Source organism: Conger conger, chromosome 12 (assembly GCF_963514075.1).
Source record: "Conger conger chromosome 12, fConCon1.1, whole genome shotgun sequence".
Classification (NCBI taxonomy): domain Eukaryota; kingdom Metazoa; phylum Chordata; class Actinopteri; order Anguilliformes; family Congridae; genus Conger; species Conger conger.
In genome coordinates this window covers 5,382,883-5,403,719 of record NC_083771.1, presented here as the reverse complement: position 1 = coordinate 5,403,719, position 20,837 = coordinate 5,382,883, and the positions used below count along the sequence as shown (strand labels likewise).

Genomic DNA, 20,837 nt, shown 5'->3' with positions numbered 1-20,837 from the left:
GTAAAATATTGTTGTTTGAGAATTAAAATACAACTTGTTGCTTGTATTCTTTATTGCATCTGTCTGTTTTGTTCATCATCTGTCAGGGATGTAAATAATTATTTTGGGAGAGCAAAGTGCTGTTCCTTCTGCTCATAATTTACACCCGTCGGGCTATATTAGGCACCGTTCTGAAAGTGGTGTGGGATAACGGTAGTTCAGTCACACAGGGAGATTCTGAAGCAGAGGGTTGCTGCTCTGTTATTACAGGCAATCATGAAGCAAAGCTGGTCTAAGAGAGATCTGTCCGTCATAGTAACAACAGCCTTCCCCCTCCCCCCCTTTGCCACCATCTGATCAATTGTAAACTGCTGTCAACAATCATCTGTCAGTTTTCCTCTCTTATCTGTGCTGATGTCTCATCTGAATATCCATTTAGATCTGAGAGTCCCCCCCTACCCCTTCACCACCACACACTCCCACCTGGTGACTGTTTCCTCCTCGCACACTTTGGGTGCCATTTCTCCCTACACACCCCAAGGCGTTAATTCCTCACACATTGTGTCTCTGAAGTGTTCCTGTCGCATCAAGGGGACGCCTCGGAGCAGTGATGAGTATGCTGGTTTGTTACCCGGGCAACAAGCCCCCCCCCCCCAACAGCACAACCCCCAACCCACACAAACACACACACACCACAACCAACTTCAAATGGCCTCCTGAATGTGAAGCCATTACACGCCTCTTCTCAAGCTTCCCGCCAAAGCTACCCCCCATGGCCCCTGCCACCAAACCACCCCCCCTCCCCACGCCACACCACCCCCACTCTGTCTCTGCCCCTCTCAGACCAGTCCTCTGAGGATCAAGGTATCCTGACAGTGTGGATAGTAATAATGAGTATTGACTTAAACACCGGGCCCAGCTGTCACCTCTCCTAATTACACACATTTCAGACACTGGAGTTTGTTTCAGCCGGCCTTTTGTCCCTTTTAATTTTTTTTTTTTTTCAAACTTCCTTTTCCACACCTTTGGGTTATCTAACAGCACAAGCCAGCTCAAACTATCAGGAGCGACCTGTGAGAAGGCGAGCAGCCGGCTTTGATTTCGCCTCGCCACCGTTCGCCACGTTCAGCTCCAGCCCTCGTCCGAGGCTCTACCCGCTCGCACGGTTTCTGCCGTTTTGCTGAAATGTTCAGAATTTCCCTCCTGTGTGTTCACTGCGCAAAAATGTGCTTCTTGTAAGAAACAAGTAATAAGTAATAAGTAATCGTTGTGTTGAGCTCCACCCAAGCGACTGCCTTCTGTTCAGCAAAACAACCACAGCTTCCTTTGTTAAGCAGACGCTTACAGCAGAATGCAGAGCAGGCAAAGTGGAAGTGTTTTCTTGCCTCACAGCTATAAAGACGTTTCTCACCTAATTAATTCCTTATGGTGTGTAATTTAAAACTGATTCCATTTCAAATTCACTAAAAATCCAGCTATATTCAGTAATATAAGAGAAAAATCTGCAACAAAATTATGTTAGGAACAACTATATGATCAATTTTAAGTTGATAAAAAAACTGCTTAAAAATGGCTTTCTAATGGATTTAATGGATTAATGAACCCAGAGTTCAATGTCTCTCAAAAGTCATTGTTTACTAAAATAACACCAAAGGATTCCTGAAGGTGTTTATTTGGAATTTAATTCAGATCAACAATTTGATACTTCACAAGCTTTCATTAGATCAATATTTTAATGATATATGACAACCAAAATTAAAATCAAGAGACAAAATAATCGTTTAACACAATATTTAAACTGCCATAGCACAAAACTATGAGCGACATTTCGTCACATACAATACTGTGCAAAAGTCTTTGGTACTGTTAAATACAAATTTAGTCTTTGATATATTTATATTAAAAAAAATTCTGTTCTGTTTACTTCATCTGAAGATAAGAGCACATTTGAGATTTTCCAAAAAATTAAACATTACAGTGAAATGTTTGCACTTTGTTAAATAGAGTAATATTTTAATACACTTTCAACACTTTTCAGATAAAAACTTAATCAAGGCTGTCCAGAATTTCATTATTTTTGAAAGCATTTTTACTGAATGTGCCTATGACTTTTGCCCTGTACAGTAGATACACAAGAGGCCTTCACCAGCCTATGGCCCATCCGGCTGGAGCCGTTGTGTGCTGCCCTTTTCTCTTTGTTCTGTCTCTCCGAACCTTTGAACCCGGTGGGAGAGGAACAGAGTGGTGAGGGGACTAAGCTGTCTGCCATGCCGTCCTCCAGGAGGAGGAATCCAGTGGACGGAGCCACGTCTCTCAGGTTTAAGGGACGAAGACCGTCTCACACAGCAGGGAGGGTCAGAAACCTACCCCTGCTCCTGAGGCCTGGTCCCGTGAAATCAGCACTCCAGCAAAGTGGAGAAATGTCTCCATGGCAGCGGCGTTTTGGATTGCTGCTATCCCCCTCAGTGTCTCCTGAAAATCAGCCTGTGATTTATTCTTCCTAATTTTCTCTAACTTTTCCTTGTGAAAGTGACCTACTGATTCATGAAATAGCTTCTACCCATCGTCTGACATTGTGGGTATCCCGGTGACCGAGCCAGGCCTGCAGGGCTTTTGGCTCCAGAGCGCACCTACAGGAGAGGAGTCATCTGATCCCTCACAGCACTCAGTAAGCTCAGTAAGGGCTCAGAAGTCAGAGAGTTCACTACTAGAATAGAAATGACCAATCTTGGTCTTACTGTAAGGCTGTGTGCAAATGGTAAAATGCAGCACTTGCTTTTACCGGAGCAACGCTAGTGTTTTGGGGAACATAGTACACATACTGCGTTTCAGGAAAATTCAAAAACAAAAATAGTAACGCAATAATATTGCCCCGCTAATAACTGAGGAGAAACGACCAGAACGTACGAACAGTTTTGTTCTTAAATCTCTTAAAACAAGTGATTTGTTAGACTTCATCCTTAAGTTGGAAGAACATTTATCAATGGTCCCGACCTGATACAAATCATGTAAGCAAGAACCAGTGCATTTCAGCACAGCTGCCTGGCACACCAAACTCAGATCAACTGTAGATCAAATATGAATCAAGATTCAACAACTGCATTGCTTATTTCTCGCCTCAAATATTTTCACAAACGTATTTCAGTATTTTAGGGGAAAAATACAAAGTATATCAAGGGTTCGCCATATTATTATGCTTTGCCAAGAACGAAGGAACTGCAGTCTACCCAATCAGGTATCAGTCTTGTTAATCTCATTGGCCATCTATCTGATAGAACCCACCTATAGTACCATATATACTGTATTATAGCAAGCAAATGCATACTCGTGTTACAGACAACGCACAATAACTACCGAGGACCTGCTTGTAAACCAAAAGTTGTTGATGTGATTCCTTGGTGGGGCACAGACCCACAGTCACACATATTGACTCCGTAAATATCCACCTAAATAAATGTATTGTATCTAAAGATGGTAGAATGTGATGTTTACTGTAAGTTTCCTGAAATAAGAGTGTGTATTAAACACATTGTGTAAAGGGTGCTGGTCCTTACGAAAATAAAGTGGGCCCGCAGTGGCACTGCTAAAATCTACCCAGAGATCAAGGTCACTTGATAAGGTATTAGTTGACCTGTTGAGACCACAGACAGGAAGTGAGCACGCCAGAGCAGTTTCCTCCTTTTGTTTTAGGATTGTGCAGGTTCTATAGTATGCAGACCCAAAATCACGGCTACCTCAGCCAATCCCCTGGGGCTGAACTAACTCTGCATTTGCATTTACAGTATCTGCACTACAGCTGTGGTCTCCAAACATGTCAACTGTGACTTCCTCGTTACACACAGAAACCAACTGCTGTACCATGCTTTTTTTTTTTTTTGGCCATCTATACACTTTCTTGTGCGGTTGTATCTATACACACTTGCAGTTCCTCTCACGAGTACTGCCATTGTCCTCATGAGGATCATTCAGAGGTCAGGCAAGGTCAGAGGACGGGAGGTTTGTAAATATACTGCATGTCACAGAGCGTCAGCCATCCTCTCGTGCGAATAGGCCCCCGCCGCAAAGGAAAGTGCAATTTCAGATCCCCCGCAGAAAAGTGCTGAAGCTTAAGAGCACGTGGATGTACTAGCACACATATAGCGTAGACACGGCAGGTGGCGAAGCGTGCTGTGTAGAGTGGGTTAAGAGCACGTGGATGTACTAGCACACATACAGCGTAGACACGGCAGGTGGCGAAGAGTGGGGTCTCTGGGAGGAAACGTAAGGCGGAAGACCATTGTGGAAGAGTTATCCCTGCGGAGTGCAGGTGCCGGGCGAGCTGAAGGCCAGCGGCAGGAAGCGGTGAGTGCCCTGGGCTCATGGATGCGGGCATGTTCGGTGTGTGCGACTGGACTGGCCCTCCGTGTCCCACCTCTGTCCCTGTGACCTCTGGCTGCATGTCTTCCTCTGCTTCATTGTAAACAAAATGGCCTGACACTTTTTATGCATTGATTCAGTTATTTTCATCACATTTTTTCTAAATTCTAGGATGAAATGAAAAGATCAGATCAAAAGGAAGTATGTACCTGATTTAATATAGGACATATTAATTATATTTTCCACTTCCTTATTCCACTTCCTTATCTGGATGGAAGTCTCCTATTTTTGTGATTTTGCAGTTTATTACAGTTTGACTGAGAATCTGAAACACTCCCCAGAGGGTCTGGGCTCTTCCAGTTTGACGATGTTCTCTCAGTATCTGCCCCACAACGCCATGGAGGTCGGAGGAGCAGCCACGGGCAGAGGTCCAGAAGCAGGCCCCAGGAGGAGAGTTTGGGAACACTGTGGCCTTTCCTGACACAGCTCCCACCCCTCCCCCTAACCGCAGGGCCCGGAGAGTTCTGGAATGTTCCCCCTCTCTCCGGTAGTGCGATGACTGCTGAGATATACAGTAGGTACAGAATTTTTTTTTTTTTACCAGGGTTCAGACAGGCAATATTATTATATTGTGTCACCATCAACTCTGACAATGGAAAAATGGGTTTGATAACATTTCAAGCTGAATTTGCATCTACAGGTAAACATTTATTATCTGGCAAATTCCTCAGACAGGATGAGTCTGCGTGAAGTAGGCAATGAAGTTTGAAGAAACACACAGGTAACATGTGAAGACAGCAAACCATGTTTCAACGACAGGTGACAGTTTTGATGAACGATGTTATCTTTTGCATAAGGAGGACTGCCTGTCAGGGTGACAGGGCTTGCAGTCTTTTGACTTATTTAACAGCAGGTTAGGGTGCAGAGGAAACAATGGGGCCCCTGTTTCCTCTCTCAGGTTCTGGTTAAAGATTGTAAGATTGTCTTAAACAATGACAACAGCCGTTTTTGGTGCTAAATGTCTCTATCACTGTGAATGCCCTCTTATAGTGGTCAATGGAACCCATCTGCCAAATCTGTTTTGAAGCTTGATTAAAGATATTAAACATAAAATTAGAGTTACAGCTGCCTACCAAGACAGACAGCTGTGCTGCATTCACCCCAAGAAATATCTGTTTTTTACAAACATTGGCGATATATTTCGAACATCAGTATATTCAAGGGCTGCCCATACTACCAGTACTACCATACTACTCTCTATGCTATTTATATTTCGACCTGTGTGAATCACTTGTAAGCATTTTCTCATGTCTTTAAGCTTAAAACAAACAAACATGCATTTAAAGTCAGCTAACAAAGCCATGGCTGTTCACAGACTGCTCAAATTTCAGATCACTAACAAAATTAACAATGCTAACTGTAGGTGTTAGCACATTTCAGACCTGTTTCGCTCTTACCCGGCTTCATCTTTAGATAAATCTCATTGATGGAAAGTTCTTTCCCACCGTGTGAAATGCAGTGTCATGGGGAAAAAATAAACCTTCAGACAAACTTGTGAGAAAGATACATACAGTACATCCAGGCAGAGCGAACGATAACCCTGTGAAGTTTTTCTTATCCTTGAACCAGCATTCCTTGGACCCATTCAACCCTTTTCTTTGGTGACTTATTCAAGCATACTTACAGGCAAACAAAATAAGCTTAATTTTTTGAAAAAGAAAGAAGCTGATTAATTTTTATAAAACATGACAACATAAACGTTTCAGCACTCATGCTGTTTAATTAAAGTGCATAGAAACCATTGATTTGTGGCATTTAGGTGACATGTAAAAGTAAAAAATTGTACTCCCCTCTAGGGTCTTTCAGCGAATTTATCCCAGGTTATGGGTATGCACTTTGTTGTACGTCGCTCTGGATAAGAGTGTCTGCCAAATGCCAATAATGTAATGTAATGTAATGTAAAAAGAAAAAAAACTCATGGGAGTTTTGGAACACAGAATAAACAGTGTGCAGTTCCTTATAAATCATTACCTGAATTCTCTTAATTCATGGGTAGTTTATCCAACTGCTTATCCAAGTGCTGCATCACACATTTTGAAATGCATTTTTGCCACAGATTAAAGAGGTGGTTCAGGGAGAAGGGCTATATTTCAAATTGCACTGTCACTTAAAATTATTTTATAGTGTGACTATGGAAAATGTCATGACATACAGTGCAAACATTCATAACAAAAACTGAGTGATGATGACAAACACGGGTTCCCAGAGTCTAAAATGAGAGGGATAAGGCCCTTGTTCCACTGAGCAGGATTACTGAGTTCGCCAGATTACAGAGCACAACTCGGAACAACAATTTTGAATTCAGTCCATGTTCCAGATTTGGCCGGGTCGATGTTTTACTCAGTGCAGTTATCTGGCTAACTCAATAATCCTGCCTTGTGGAACAGGCCCAAGACCTCTCTGTTTGTGAAGAAGAAAATTCTAGATTTTCAGATGGGCTTTCAATATGTGGAGCTGACAGCTGAGGCAAGTATTTAGTGGAGGTGCTACGTAAAAAAAGGGAAAAAAAAGAAAGCAAAGTTTGAGAGTAACTAGAGTAGAGAGCTCGAGACTATGTGTGCGGGTATTACCCTCTAACTTTGAGCTGACTGGTCTTGCCACTCAGTCTTTAATTGCAAGGAAATGTGGATTAATGGACTGGATTGCCAGTGTGAGGAAAATAAAGTTAGTGTGTGTAGAGTACAAAGATTCTTCACCTCAGAAGGAAATGCTAGTTGGCACTTGTTCCAAAAACACACAGTGGTGAATTCTAAAGACATACAATACACAATACAGTACTTACCTTGACCAAATACATTTTACAAGTCCATCCATCACATTTAACATGGTGCAATTCAATATATAAAATGATGTATTTGCACAAACATTTATTGCAACTGCCAGTTGCAGAACATTTCACGGTGTTGATATTCATTTCTCCTTTGGGTAAGATAGGGGAAGCTCTCAGAATGTAGCTATGGAAGGCAATATTATGCCAATATTATGCTCTACATTTGCATTGCATATGCAGACATTTCTTATCACAGTGTTGAATGTCAAACCCACTTCAATGAGAACAATTGTTTTCATTTTAGCTGGATATGTTTACATTACATTATTGCCATTTGCCATCCAGTGACATACAGTTGATTAGACTAAGCAGGAGACAATCGTCCCCTGGAGCAATGCAGGGTTATGGGCCTTGCTCAAGGGCCCAACAGCTGTGCGGATCTTATTGTGGCTACACTGGGATTCAAACCACCAACCTTGCCTGTCCCAGTAATTTACCTTAACCACTACGCTACAGGCCGCCCCTGACTACCAATTGAGAGTTTCTGTGAAGGTTTTGAACTTAAAAAGAACCACTAAAGCACGGGTACTTGTGTGTTTACAAGATATACATGTGTAGGTGAGTCTTGGTAGCTTCCATTCAGCAATCAGGTATCTGTGGTTAAAATATTGTTTGCTGAAATTAAAATGGCAAATGGTTGGCATTTAGATAGCGCCTGGGGATTAGGTGTCTTGCTCAGGGACACTACTACTCACCCAGGGTGGGATCGAACCGGCAATTCCCTCAACCGGCAGACGACTTACCCCGAGCCAATGTTGCCCAGAATGTTTCTGCCCATGAGCTGTAAGCCGACAATGAAGAATAGCAGCAGGAATGGAAGTGTGCAGGTGCGCACTAAAGTTAACCACGGAGGGCAAGGACGGGCAGAGGCAGAGCATTTTGGCAGCTATGAGTGTAGGCCGTCTGTGCGTGTCCAAGCACAGCTCCCTCTCCATCGCTTTCACCATCTCTGCCTCCCCTGCAGTTTCTCTTTTCTGTGCCCGTGGGGGTCAGAGATTCCCTCGCCGAGGAGTTCCCACGCTACGCTTACCTGCCTTGCCGCGGACACTCCCACTGTCAGAGAAATATGGATATGCAAAATTAATCTGGGCCCTCAGGCACAGAAACTGTGGGCTGCAGTTTGTCTGTCACTCTCGCCCAAAAGAAATCAACTGTGATAATGCTTGGCGAGGGTTGGGTAGGGTTGAAGTGAAACAGAATCCTGATATTATTATGAAACAAAGAGAATTGATGTTTTAATGGTAACAGTAACCAAATACAGATGCTAGATTTTTTTTTTTTATTGATACGATTAAAACAAGGCATCAATTTAAACCTTATTTTTAGATCATCTCATCACACAAAAAACGTATGCTTATACTTCGAGATAGGCCTCAGACACATTAGTAATAATCTCTTCAAAAATATTAGTATGTGTGTATGTGTGTGTCTGTGTGTGTGTTTGATTGGTCCCTTTGGTAGATAACAGCACATTTAAAGATCCTTAGTGTCAACAATGAGATGGAAAGAGGAAAGCAGAAAATGACTTTGCTGATACACTGTAACCAAAGGATTTGGTCGGTTACTGTCAACAGGTATTTGTCAGGTCTTTTTTTTTGCCAGTTGTCACCAGATCTCCATACTGGTGATGAGCTGTGAGATCTTTATCAGTGTTGTTTTCTTTTTCACTCATTTTTTCCATAAAACTCTTTCTGGGACTACAGTGATGAGAAGTGTGCATCATTTACTAAAAACAGAGTTTTCACCATTCGCATTGTCTGCTGTTACTTCATGTTTGGCTGCATGTCAATAAAAATATGCAGGTTTTCAACACAGGAAAAAGCTCACTGGTTAAGAACACACACTACAGTATTCACACGAAATATCAATGTAAATCACTGTTACAACATATGTGCAGGAATGGGTGAAGATTTAGATTAGAACACTTACCTTGAGTTAATTTATACAAAATGAACATAAATGCTCTTTTTAAATGATTGTGATTACTGATTGCAGTGAATTAACTTCAAATGATTTGTTGTTGAATAATTTAATTATTAGAATATGTTTTTCAGAACTGAGTTTTGTTTTACACATTTACATTGTGTGTACATGATCCACCCCTGCACGTTAATGGTGCTATACATATTTTACGATGTATTTTGCAACGAAATTAACAATAACTAAAGTATTAATCTGAGCATAGATGTAGTCACGTTTATGTTTAGGATCTCTACGCCATTTGCTTCTTAGAAACACTTAAATGGGGACTTTCTCTGTCCCAGACAAGGACAAAGCTCCCCCTCCCGCAAATAGTGCCAACCTCAAGCTGCTACCCCAAGCCGTCAATTGATTTGTAAATTAGGCAAGAACTTTGTGGACTGCGCCCAAGGACAAAGTAGTGCTTTGCCGCTAGTCCCGTTTTAAAAATCAGTCTGTTGTTCCAACGGTCGCTAAACTTTCATTCCAAACTGAAGTTTTGAAAACAGAAAACTAAGTTTACAGAAGGGGTGTGTGTTTCCCACTGTAATTTGAGAAAGTGCTTGGGGATAAATAGTTTTGATGAGAAGTTCTACCTGCGCGGAAGGATAACGCCCCTGGACGCGAAGTGGAAATTGTGGAGTTGAACGCAAGAAGTCATTCAGAACTGAGGAACAGACACGACAACATCTCGTGAGCGGAGTTCGTACAGGGACATTTCTCTCACGAGTGAGATTTTGTTGGATCTATTTGTTGAGGATATTTATTTTTGTTTTGAACCAGTTCTGGAAGAAAAGAAAGAAACTTTGGATCTATGCTAACCCTATGTGGAGTTATACATCAGCTTTAAAGCCGAAGAGAAGGAATGCATCATTTCTTTGTGAAACTAATATTTCTGTTGTCAGTGATCGCTTTAACACGAGGTACGTTACATGATTTCGGCAATAGCGTATGCCTTTTAGTTTGTCATATAGTAGCTAACATTCAGATATAAACTTTTACAGTTAAGTGATGTTGTAGCCTAAGGTTTTACTTCATTTAATTCGTTTTAATTAGTTGTGTGCATGTGTATCTATATGTGGGCAATACAAAGTGATTTGTTGACGGAAAGTGAAGAAATTGGTATGTTTTCTTAGTAACTATTCTGCGCTGTGACACTTGTTGCGCTCTCGAAGCGAAAATGTATTTGACTACCGTTATTTTTTCATTCATTTTTTACGAGTTTAGGGAAGTAAGAAATTCAATCTAGAACCTCGTTGCTTAATTTAGAGGAACGTTCACATTCACCAACGCGAAACCTTTGGTATTTTAGGATTATTGAATGAAGTAAAACCACGCTTAAAGCTCAATTTGTTAAACCACTCTTAAAGCTGATCATAAAATGTAGATGCTCTTATTTTGATTTTGTTTGGGCTTGAAGTGTAGACTGTATGCTATCACTAAGGCGTGCATGTCATGTATTAATTTCAGGTAGCCTAATTTTATACGACCTGTTGCAACTGAATGATCGGAGTCGCGCTAAACATAGTTTGCCTTGCTGTTGGGATTTTAATGTAGTCGTTTCCAACCTACGTTAATTACTTGGTTTTCTTTAGAAGTTTGAAGTATTTGAACGATGTAGTGGGGCTGTTTATAGAGAGTGTGATGGAATTTGAGTTTTGTCTGGGCTGAGTGATTTAGCGGACACGTTTTCTATGTTTAGTTATGAGTGGGCTTTGAGTAACTCGCGACACAACCTATTGTTTGAATACACTAGTTATATCAGTGTGATAACCCGCTGCTCGTTTATCTGCGGTGGAAGGGTGCGAGGCAGAAGTTTGGGGGGAGGGAGGGGGGGAGTTGGGGGTGGGGTGTGTTGACTGCATTGATGGGTGGGGGCATTATTCTTCCCCGCTGTAAGCAGTGCAACAGGAGGGTGTTGTATGGCTACAGTGGTGGACTCTGATTCCTTTTGTTCACGCATCTGAGCGGCACATCTGTTACGCTCTGCCTAGCACGCTCGCTTTCAAGCCGCGCACGCGTTGTGGTAACTCAATTTTTCAACTTCTGTAATGGACAATTAGCGCAAGGAAACGATGCAGTCAACACGTACACTGAAAACGTTCAATTCCCAGTGTTATTTTACCACTAACGTACTCACTAGCAAGGCCTTAGAAATAATGATTGAATAAATTGATCAATTTCATGAGTTCACTCCGCAAATAATTATCTGTCAATTATTCTACCGTGTGACGCTGGCTCCATTGATCATCTTTGTCTTTTAAATTTGAAGTGAAATATATAACACATTATTATAAACATGATAAAAAACACTTTTTCATGGCCAATCAGGCTGTGGCCTCGAGCTGCGTGTCTGTGTGTTGGACGTACACCTGCAGTGTTGTGACCATTGTATTTCCGCAGGTCTGAGATGCATCCGTTCCTCTGAATTATGCCTGAACGGAGGGAGGTGTGAAGCCTCCCAGGACGGAAACGGAGAATGCAAGTGAGTATCGTCCATCACTGTGTAGCTGTCTGCAGAATATGAAAAGCATTGAAATTCGGGGATGTTTTCGTGAACTAGCCATTCATAAGCATAGCCCAGCGCGGCCCGATCCAGCCCCGCGACGAGGGGCCCGTAGGTTGAAGCAGCCCCATTCCTGCTTTTGATCTGTGGCATTGCTTGGCAACAGGCGGCATTGCATTTCCTCTCTGTCCCCTTTAAAAAAAATGTTTTTATACTCTTACTTTCATGGCCCTGTTGCTGTCCCAGTACGTACACATTCTTGGGAGAAAGAAAAGAAAAACGTTTTCCAGCGAGTGGGTGAATCGGGCACAGGGGACATTGAGGGGGGGACAAAGGCCGCCCCCTCTCCCTGTCCCCTCAGCCGGTCGCTAATGAATGCAGGACACTTCTCTAGCAGGAGTCCCAGAGACGCTCAGAGCCCTAAATCTTGTTTTTCAGTTCTTTTATGGGGCGACAGCTGGGGTTCGCCTGAAGCTCAGCGTCTATTGTTCCCCAGTCAGATTAATGCTGTGTGACTAATCGGTGCGAGGCTTCCCAGAATGCGTGCGCCTCCCCAAACCCTACGCCCGCCCTCTGGTTTTGTCCTCCGTGCCTTGAATGGGCTTTCTCCCCTGTGTGATTTACATTAGAGGGACAGATGGCAGTAAAGTGTAATTAGATTGGATGTAATTGTACTTTGAGGGAATTCAGAGGGAGGGATGGATCAGGTGAGACCAGATCCATTTTTTTGACTGTCAGAACTTTGTTGAATGTATAGATGGAGTTTGGAGGTGCTAGTCGACTTTGGAGGTGCTAGCCCCCCCCCCACCATCTCTTACACAAAGGCTTCTGGTGAAGAGGCCAGTCTTAAGTTGGAACCCGGTGCGTTGGTGTCTTCTTACGGATTATCCCACTGGAGATCTGCAGCTAAAATGCAGCGTTGGAATGAAGTGGGCCAGGTTGGTTCTTGGCACCCCTGAGAAGGTTCTGGAAGCAGGGACCCAAGCTGGCCCTGGGCCACGTCTTAATTCTGCCTGGCAGCCATTCTTACTGAGCCACAAAGCCGCCATTGTGTAGCTCCATCCTCAGACTCCTCCAATTAAACGGGGAGCTGCAGCAATCACTTTAAATGAGCTCTGCCCTTGCAGAAGGGATGGTGGTCTGGTCGTCTTCCTTCTTTTTACGACTCATTTATCTCTTAACAAGAGGACTGACCATCAGTGCGACTGTACTTCAGGCATTTCAAGACACAACTATGGTCAGTCTTCATCATGCGTTTTTCTGTGGCCTGTACAATGTTTGTTGGTCAGTAAAATGGCACTGGGATATTTTAGCTACTGCCATTAAAAGAAAAAAAGGTGTTACATATAATGTAGCCTATGTAGATACCACTATGTGTGGGGTAGGTTCATCCTTTATCTTTAGCAAAAAAAGAAAGCATTTCATCAAATGTGAGCTTTGAATCTGGTTACTGTAAAGTCTTTTACTCCGTTTGTTGTTGTACAGATAGATAGTTAACGCCTATGGAAACTCGGCCTCCGTGTTGGTAGATAGTGTGTGCTCAGGATGAAACTTCTACAGATTGTGTCTGCTGCCGCTTCCCACAGGATGGGTTCTTTGGCTCACGCGGACTCTGTAAACAGGAAGCGCTCTCGGAAAATTCGGCCATGTTCTCGGCCCTCCGGGGCCTAAAATAGACACATTATTTCAGACCCCATTTGTGTATATGTTTAACCGTTCCGTCTTGTCAAATCTACAAAGCAAAGAGGGCTGTTTTTTTTTCTTCTTCATTCTTTTTGTTTGTTTGTTTCTGTCCTCCATCAGCCCTGTATCTGGGTGCCTCTCTGCTCCTTCTGAACACGTCCCTGGTCGTCTCGGGCTGGGGTGCCAGGCCTTGCCGGAACAAGCGGGCCGATAGGGGATAGTGTGAGAAAACGGGAGCTGTGTGAAACTGCGGTGCACGTGGGAAGCTCCCGTTCGGAAACGTAAACCTGAGGCCCGCAGGCATTAGTGCAGTTAAGTGGCAGCGGTGGAAACGAGTGTCCTTCAGAAAGCCCGGGACATCCCACAGGCCTGCCGGCAATTTGCAGCTCCGTCTGCAGCCCCTGTCAGAGGCTGTAATAACAAGAGGGATGGGGGCTCCGTAATCTCAGAGTGTTTTTTGAAAAGCCTGCGGGTCCGTAGCTTCCGCCTGGAGGGGAGGGAATTGGGAATGATGAGAATCGCATACAGGTTGTCTGGCAGTGCCACAGGTGCTTGAGAGGGCTGTGGCTATGCACAGCTACACAAATCAGGAACACACACAGGCCCACTGATTGAGATAGGTGGGCGCCAGGGTTGTGAGTATGGTACAAGAGGTCACCAGAGCCCAAATAAAAGGGAATTCCTTTGAGGTATCCAGCCGTGACAACAAGCTTGGTTCGGCCCAGTCTCCCACACACACAACCAATGGGAAAAGAAACAAGGTTATTCTTACAGCAAGCTATTTGAACCATGGGTCCATTTTCCTGCTTAATGGCGTTTGAGTGCCTCCCAGACTGGAAAGCATATGTACTTATGTCAGCCCATGATTAATGTCACTGTTATTGCCATTTATATTCAGAGTGAAGAATTACTTATCATGACTTAGGAATACACAAGGTCAATTTGATTAAGTTTTATTGTTTGAGTTATAATATGAATAGTTGTAATTGGCTAAACATGGTTTAAGTTGATGGTGTTAAACAAAATGGTGGTACTGAGGATAATATTTATATACCAGTTGTACAACACTTGGGAAGTGCTTCACATAAAGGAAATAGGCAAAACGATATACACTGTTGCAAATGTAAAATTAGGATATAAAGACAGGCGGAATAATGAAACCAAAAGTACAAGAGGTATTATAGTAGTATTATAGTACAAGAAGTTAACACATGAATAAAAAAAATAAAAAAATGAATAACAGGTCGAAACCAAAGAAAGACAAGCACTGTTGACTTTCCTCACAGTGTATTGCTTCGTGCTAATGGTGCCAAGCCACGCTCCTTTGTTTAATTTTGATGCTATTAAGTTTCATTAAAATATTGTAACAGTTCCATAGCTGAAATTAGTTGTTTAAAACTCTTTTGTAAAAAGGTTTGTATCTCTAGGTACAACTCTATCAGCAAAGAAAATACCCTTCAATGGGTCATGTGTGGTTTCTTGTAGTCTGTGAACTATTTAAGGAACATCCTGAGAGAGCAGAGGAAGTTTGTTTGTTTGTTTAAAGATGTTCCTGCACTTATTCATTTTGGACTCAAATCAAATGGCCCATTTTCAGATTCATATGAAGTGTCATGTGCTCTCGCTCATTCACTCTTGTCAACAAGCCTAGTCACACAGAGAAGAAACAGTTGCCGGTAGTGGATTTTCCTGCTGTTGTGCAAAGATCACTCATTCTGGCCCACTGTCATTGTGCAATCGCGTCGTCCCACTCGGTGGAAAGAGCAGAACTATGTCACGGTTCTAGTAAAACCATACAGCTTTACCGTTTATGCCAGTGTTTATGCCGCTTCACCCATTTCGGTTAAATTGAAATGAAAATGAAAATGAAAATACAGTGCGGAGTGCATCTGTTGAGCCTTGTTAACGTACCTAGTGTACTAATGCCGGAGTCTGAAAAACATGATTAAAAATAACCACACATTTTGTTTTGAGTTTGACTTTTAATTCATGTTCAGTAGTAACTCTGAACGGTCTATAGAAAATGGTGAGTCCTTCCGGGTTGAATAACTGAGAGCAAGTTTCACAGTTTGTTTCCACCCTTTCATGTTCTGAACAAATTCATCACCACATTGAGACGGGCCCAGGGGCCTTGATTAAAAGCTCTGGTTAAACAACACAGAAAGCCCCAAAACTGTTAAGCACTCAGAAGTGGGCTGGACCTAATTATCCCCAAGAGACGTATCAGAGCCGCAGGGGATCTCAGAACCTTATGTTTGTTTAAAGCAAAAATTAAACATTGGGTGGTATTTTATTGTGCCTTTTTAGTTTCATTCAAATGTTGTTTTTTGCAGGCTCTAAGAAGGGTAGGCCTATATGTGTAAATGCTCCACCACAGCCATTTTAAGTAGTTGTTTATCATGCAAGTCTCTCTGAAATATTCACCACAGACTTTACCACTTGAATAACAGCTACAGTCTGCCATTCATCCAGTGAAAGTTAGACCCCTGTCAGAGTGAAGGAATTTGCTGGAAGTCTCCTATATTTTAGGACATTTATGCATTAACTGTACATGTACAGATCCAGTGATAATTACATGACCAGGATAGACTTCTGTTTGGGATACAGGGATAAAGCTAGTCTATTCATACATAATGTAGTTATGTGCATATTTGCTACACAACTCTGATACCCTGAAACATTCTCATTCCTATCATCTGTGCAATGGCAGGAATGTTGTCTGTTAAAAGTCCCTGGCTAGGAGATGTGACAGTTACCCTTGATGGTCAACCATAAAGTTCCTCCTCCTCTACTCGAGTGACTTTCAGACTAATTTTGTCATTTAAACTTAAAGTAGCTCAGTCCCGAATGGATTTTAAACGCCGTCCACACAGTTGCTCACAGGAGTGTGAAAGTGGGGAGTCATTTGGAGGTCAAGTGTGTCACCTATTGGTTTGCTTTTATGAGGTACGGGTGGGATACAGCAGACCTCCTTCACATGTCATGCCATAAATACCTCAACCGTTAGATATGGGGGGGGGGGCGCAGTTATCTCTCGGGCTGTAAAGGAGGCCGCGGCTGACGGTAACGGAAAGCAGCTCAGGGAAAACCCGTCCGAATCCTGAAATCTCTGCGGCCGCGGAGGCAGGGGCTGGCCAGGATCAAAGGGCCGAGGCCCAGACGGCGAGATAAGAGACGTGGGGCTTGAGAGGGTGCTGAAAGTTCACATGCACCAGGAGGAGGCTGTCTTACTTAAGTTCTGACAGTCCATCGATAGAGTCGATTGCGTGGCCTGGTGTCCTTCTGAGCATGGCAAAAATCTGGCTGGAGAAGAGGGTGGTGGGGGGGGGAGGTGGGGTTGTGGGAGCGTGCGGAGCATGCATGCGTGTCCTGAAGGCTGTAGCCTGCCCAGAATGTACAGTAGTGGAGGACCGCTTACAGTAAATGAAGCTCTATTAATAAGAGAGCCGTAGCTTAGTGTTGGCGTGTGCTCTCGGGAACGATGACACGGAACACCGTCCGAGTATGCAGCCAAACTGCCCCCGTCTCCCCCAGGGGGCAGAAATAAACCAAGCCCCGGAAGAAGGTGGTGCACCGCGACCCTAATCTGGTATTTTGCGCACAGTATTCCCGGGGATGAAAGCGGCCTCCAGTTATCAATCGCGGGAGTGTTGAAGTCGCCGGGCAGCGGGGCAGATGGGAGCGCAGACACACGGGGCTGAAATGACAAACGGGCTCGCAACAGGGTATTAATTCAGAGGCGTGCGGGGCCACCGCTGTACATGCAGGGCCATGTGAGCGGGCCCTTGTCTGGGCGAGGGAGGCCTCAATGCAGCCACTGTTTCCTGTGGGCGTTCGAGTTCCTGTTGGCTCTCCTTTCATTCGGACACAGGAAGAGTCTTCGCCAGGCCCGGGGAAGAAAAGGTGCTGTCTCTTATCATATCGGCACAGGCGCCGTGTCGTGCGGTCGGGTTTCTCCCCGCCGGCGCATCACAGGAGCCCACTGTGGCCGCTCCTCTCGCAGCGCAGAGCCGCCCTCGCTGCTGACCCGAAATACATCGAATACTAGATCTCCTTGTCCCCATCTGAGAAACCCAATCCCTCTTGACCCCGTAGTAGCTTATTTCCGGAAGCTTCCACCGGCAGACTCTGTGTCGCGCACAAAGACGCAGCAAACTTGGCAGAGAACGCGCGGCTGCTGGATCCGCCGTGGAGGAAATGACGCACTCAGCATTCGGCTCGGCCATTTTCTGTTTGCTTTCGGAGCCATCTGCCCGTAGAGACTCATCAGCAAACAGCCTGGCAGGTGATGCACGCAAACTGCCCAGCCAGCAGCCAAGCAGGTGATTCTCTCAATAACACGGTGGCTGTCCTCTCATACCCATGAGTACCTGCGGTCTGCCAGTAATCTCTGAAAAGAGCGTTCATTCCTCTCCACGGCAGATGCTATTTAAAAGTTCCCCTCGCACAAAGGGCAGAGAAAGAAAGCCATTCTTCTCTTTGTGGCGGGTAAACATGTTCCTTAACAGCGCTGCCCTGGCTTGGACTGAAAAACAGACGGGATTAAAAAAAACTGGACTCAGGCATGCGCTGGACAGAGTACGTTCCTCCTCCGTCCTTTTGTCTTTATTGCGGCTGAGCCGAAGCCGGCATACCGTTGGGCCCCTTCAAAGGTTTAAAGTGAGGAGGAACGCTACTCATTTACAGGCAGAGCCATTAGGCCGTCCTCCTCGCCTTGTTCCCAGGAACAGTGGCCTTTCCCATGGGCTCCCTCAGCCATATAGACAAATAAACACAGCCGTAATCGACTCTAACAGATGTGGGCCTGGAGGGCCAGGGCTGGAGTAATGATTAGAGAGACGGGCAAGCTTGCCGGAGCTGTTAGACTGAGATCAGACGAGAGAGAGCTTTATGGGCTCAGAAGCACTAAAACTGCTGGAAGCCAAGAGAAGGGAGGCCTGCTGACCAATCAGAAAAGGGAACGGACCCCCCCCCCCATCATTTATGACTTTTAAAAACACATTGGAAACAGTGTTTGGAGGGGTGGAGGGGAGTGTAGTTTCAATTTGTGGTCTTGATTACTGATGATATAATATTGCATAGGATATGATATGCAGAGGAATATGATATCATCATGACCACGTCTCACTGTGGATCTTTTACTCTGCTGATGGGAGGGGTATGAAAGGTCGGGATTGAGGGGTCCAGTCACTGCGGCCTTCACATTGTTTGGCTGGGAGCATCTGCTGGCTGCCCCTCTGTCCTGCAGCACGTGTGCCTCGTTCCCCGTCTCAGCCACTCTTCAAAGGACCCTTTCCACACTTTCGGCATTTCTCCACACAATTGGGGCAGTTTCACTTTTTGTCATCAGTCAGTCAGCCCTTTTTTGTGTGTGTGTGTGTGTGTGTGCGCGTCCCCCAAAGTGGCAGATGGCAGATTGACTCAATGGGGGGTAAACCCCCTGAGTTGCAAATGGACCGGCGGTCACAGGTCGCGAAAACATCTGCTCGGCCCCCGGGGGGGGGGGGGAGTCGCATCTCTGGTAGAAACCTGTTGCCGAGGGCTGCGGAACCCAGGCGCGGGGGACAAAGAGATCTGGGGCTTGGGACAATGACACACGGATGGATTACAGTATCATCCCCACAACAGAACTCGCTCAGTGCCTTCCCTTTGTGCGGCCTATCTCCACCTGAGTCTCTTTCTCCGCTCATAGAACTGCAAACAAATGGAGGTGTTTAAGCGGCCTCGGACCTGCCATCTTTGATCACTGTTTCATGCGACTGAGCTTTCTCTCTCTAGCGGAATGTGTACCCGCTGGAGTCCCACCTGCCATTTTGCAGCATTTGTGCAAGGCTTTTTTTTTTGTGTGGTGGGAGCAGCTGTCGTTACTTGTTCGATTCAACTATCGCAGGTGAGAAAGGACAAAAGGAAGCTCAGGTATGAGCCTGTCTTGTCCTGAATGGCAGTTCGGAGGTCAAAAAAAAGAAAGAAGCAAAGCAAACCGCTTCCTTCTGGTGGCTGAAGCTCAGGTAGCGTGTGGCTCCTCCGTTTAGCACACACACTTTGTGCTGACACTGTATTTGACAGCCTCCCGCCAAATCAAACAGCAGCAAACGGGCAGCATTCCTGGGTCGAGCATGCTTCTCCAGATTCCAGCCAACGTGCCCTCCGCCAGGACCTGCCCCATGGAAGGAGCGCACCGGGAGTTTTATGTGTTTACCTTTTGTGTCCCGCCGAGAAGTGGAACTTTGAGCAGTGGGGGGTGGCGGGGGTGGGGGCGGGGTGGTGTCAGCAGAGGCGAGAGTGGTGCCGCTTCAAAGCTGGCGAGAGTTTTTCGCGGGATCCTGCGAAGTGCGGCTGCCAGGGTTGTCCGCTCCGGACTGGTGTGTCAGGAGACTGGGGTGCAGGGGGGTGTTGGGGAGGGGGGCTGGTGGACATTGGAGTAAACACCAACATTCCTCACTAACCAGAAGCCCACCCTAACCCCCCCCCCTTCCAACCACCTTCCTCCACTAGAGGGTAAACCATAAACCAGCACTCCCGACTCTAATTTCCTTTTGTTCAGAAAGGCCTTTGTTTGGGTCTGTTTTGTGCGTGTGTGCTTTTCAGTGGTGTGTGCTTCTTCTAAAGTTTCCTCCCGCGGACCGCTAAACCCATTTTTGAAAATGGCAGGGCGCGGAGTGAATAAGCCTCTGGTTTTGAGGGGAGGGGAGCAGGGAGAGGGGGTGGGATGTTGAAATTCAGATTTTGTTGAACCGTGCTTACAGGCAAGTGCGAAGTCTGAGAAAGGAGCTGAAAAAGTTGCACCGAAAAGAGAAAAAGAAGAGCGGGAGGAAAAGGGGTGGAGGAGGAGGAGGAGGAGGAGGAGGAGATGCGCTCCTTGAAGGAGCTGAAGCGATGGAGGGAGGGAGGGAGGGAGGGAGCGAAGGAAAAGAAAGAAATAACAGAGGGCAGTAGGGAGAGCGGGGAGGCCTGAACAGCTCAATGCACACTCTCCCAGTGTGGAGGCGCCGGCCCCGGCGGCCCTGAATGGCGGGGGAACAATGGCCCCACTCATCCTGCCGCCCGCTCCCGCCCTGCGGTGGGGACGCCATTCAGCCACCCGCGCCCCCAGCCCCACTCGTCTCCTGGGGACGGCGAGAGGGGCGAGCGGTGGCTAGCAGCTGCCGTCCCCTCATTAACATGCGCACCTGCCCCTGTGGTGCTTCTGGGAGGCCAACAGATGCCTAACTCTATTATCCCCGTAGCCCCCCCCCCCCTCCCCATTTCCCCTGCAACTTGCTCTTTACAACCCACTCCTACCCCCTGTTTTTAACCACTGCACATCTTCGGGAATCTTTACATTCTGACAATTATGATTAGTTATGAACAGGGTTTTTTTTTTATTGTTTTTCTTTTTTCTAAGTCAAAAAATGCATATGTAATTTACACAGCTGCTACTCCTGATAGAGGAAGTGTACAGGCCCACCCCTGTTTTTTATTTGT

At 45.2% G+C, this 20,837-nt stretch overlaps 1 protein-coding gene across 2 annotated transcripts in view; it reads left to right on the top strand.

The window, feature by feature from the left end:
- Positions 1-9,857: 9,857 nt before the first annotated feature.
- The window catches only part of notch1a (notch receptor 1a), a 40,129-nt gene continuing 29,149 nt past the window's right edge, over positions 9,858-20,837 (top strand). For both annotated transcript variants that reach the window (XM_061262427.1, XM_061262426.1), the window contains exons 1-2: positions 9,858-10,107; positions 11,588-11,669. In XM_061262427.1, coding sequence (XP_061118411.1) covers positions 10,050-10,107; positions 11,588-11,669 — 140 coding nt within the window. In that variant the 5' untranslated portion in view covers positions 9,858-10,049. The remainder of the gene's footprint in view (positions 10,108-11,587; positions 11,670-20,837) is intronic.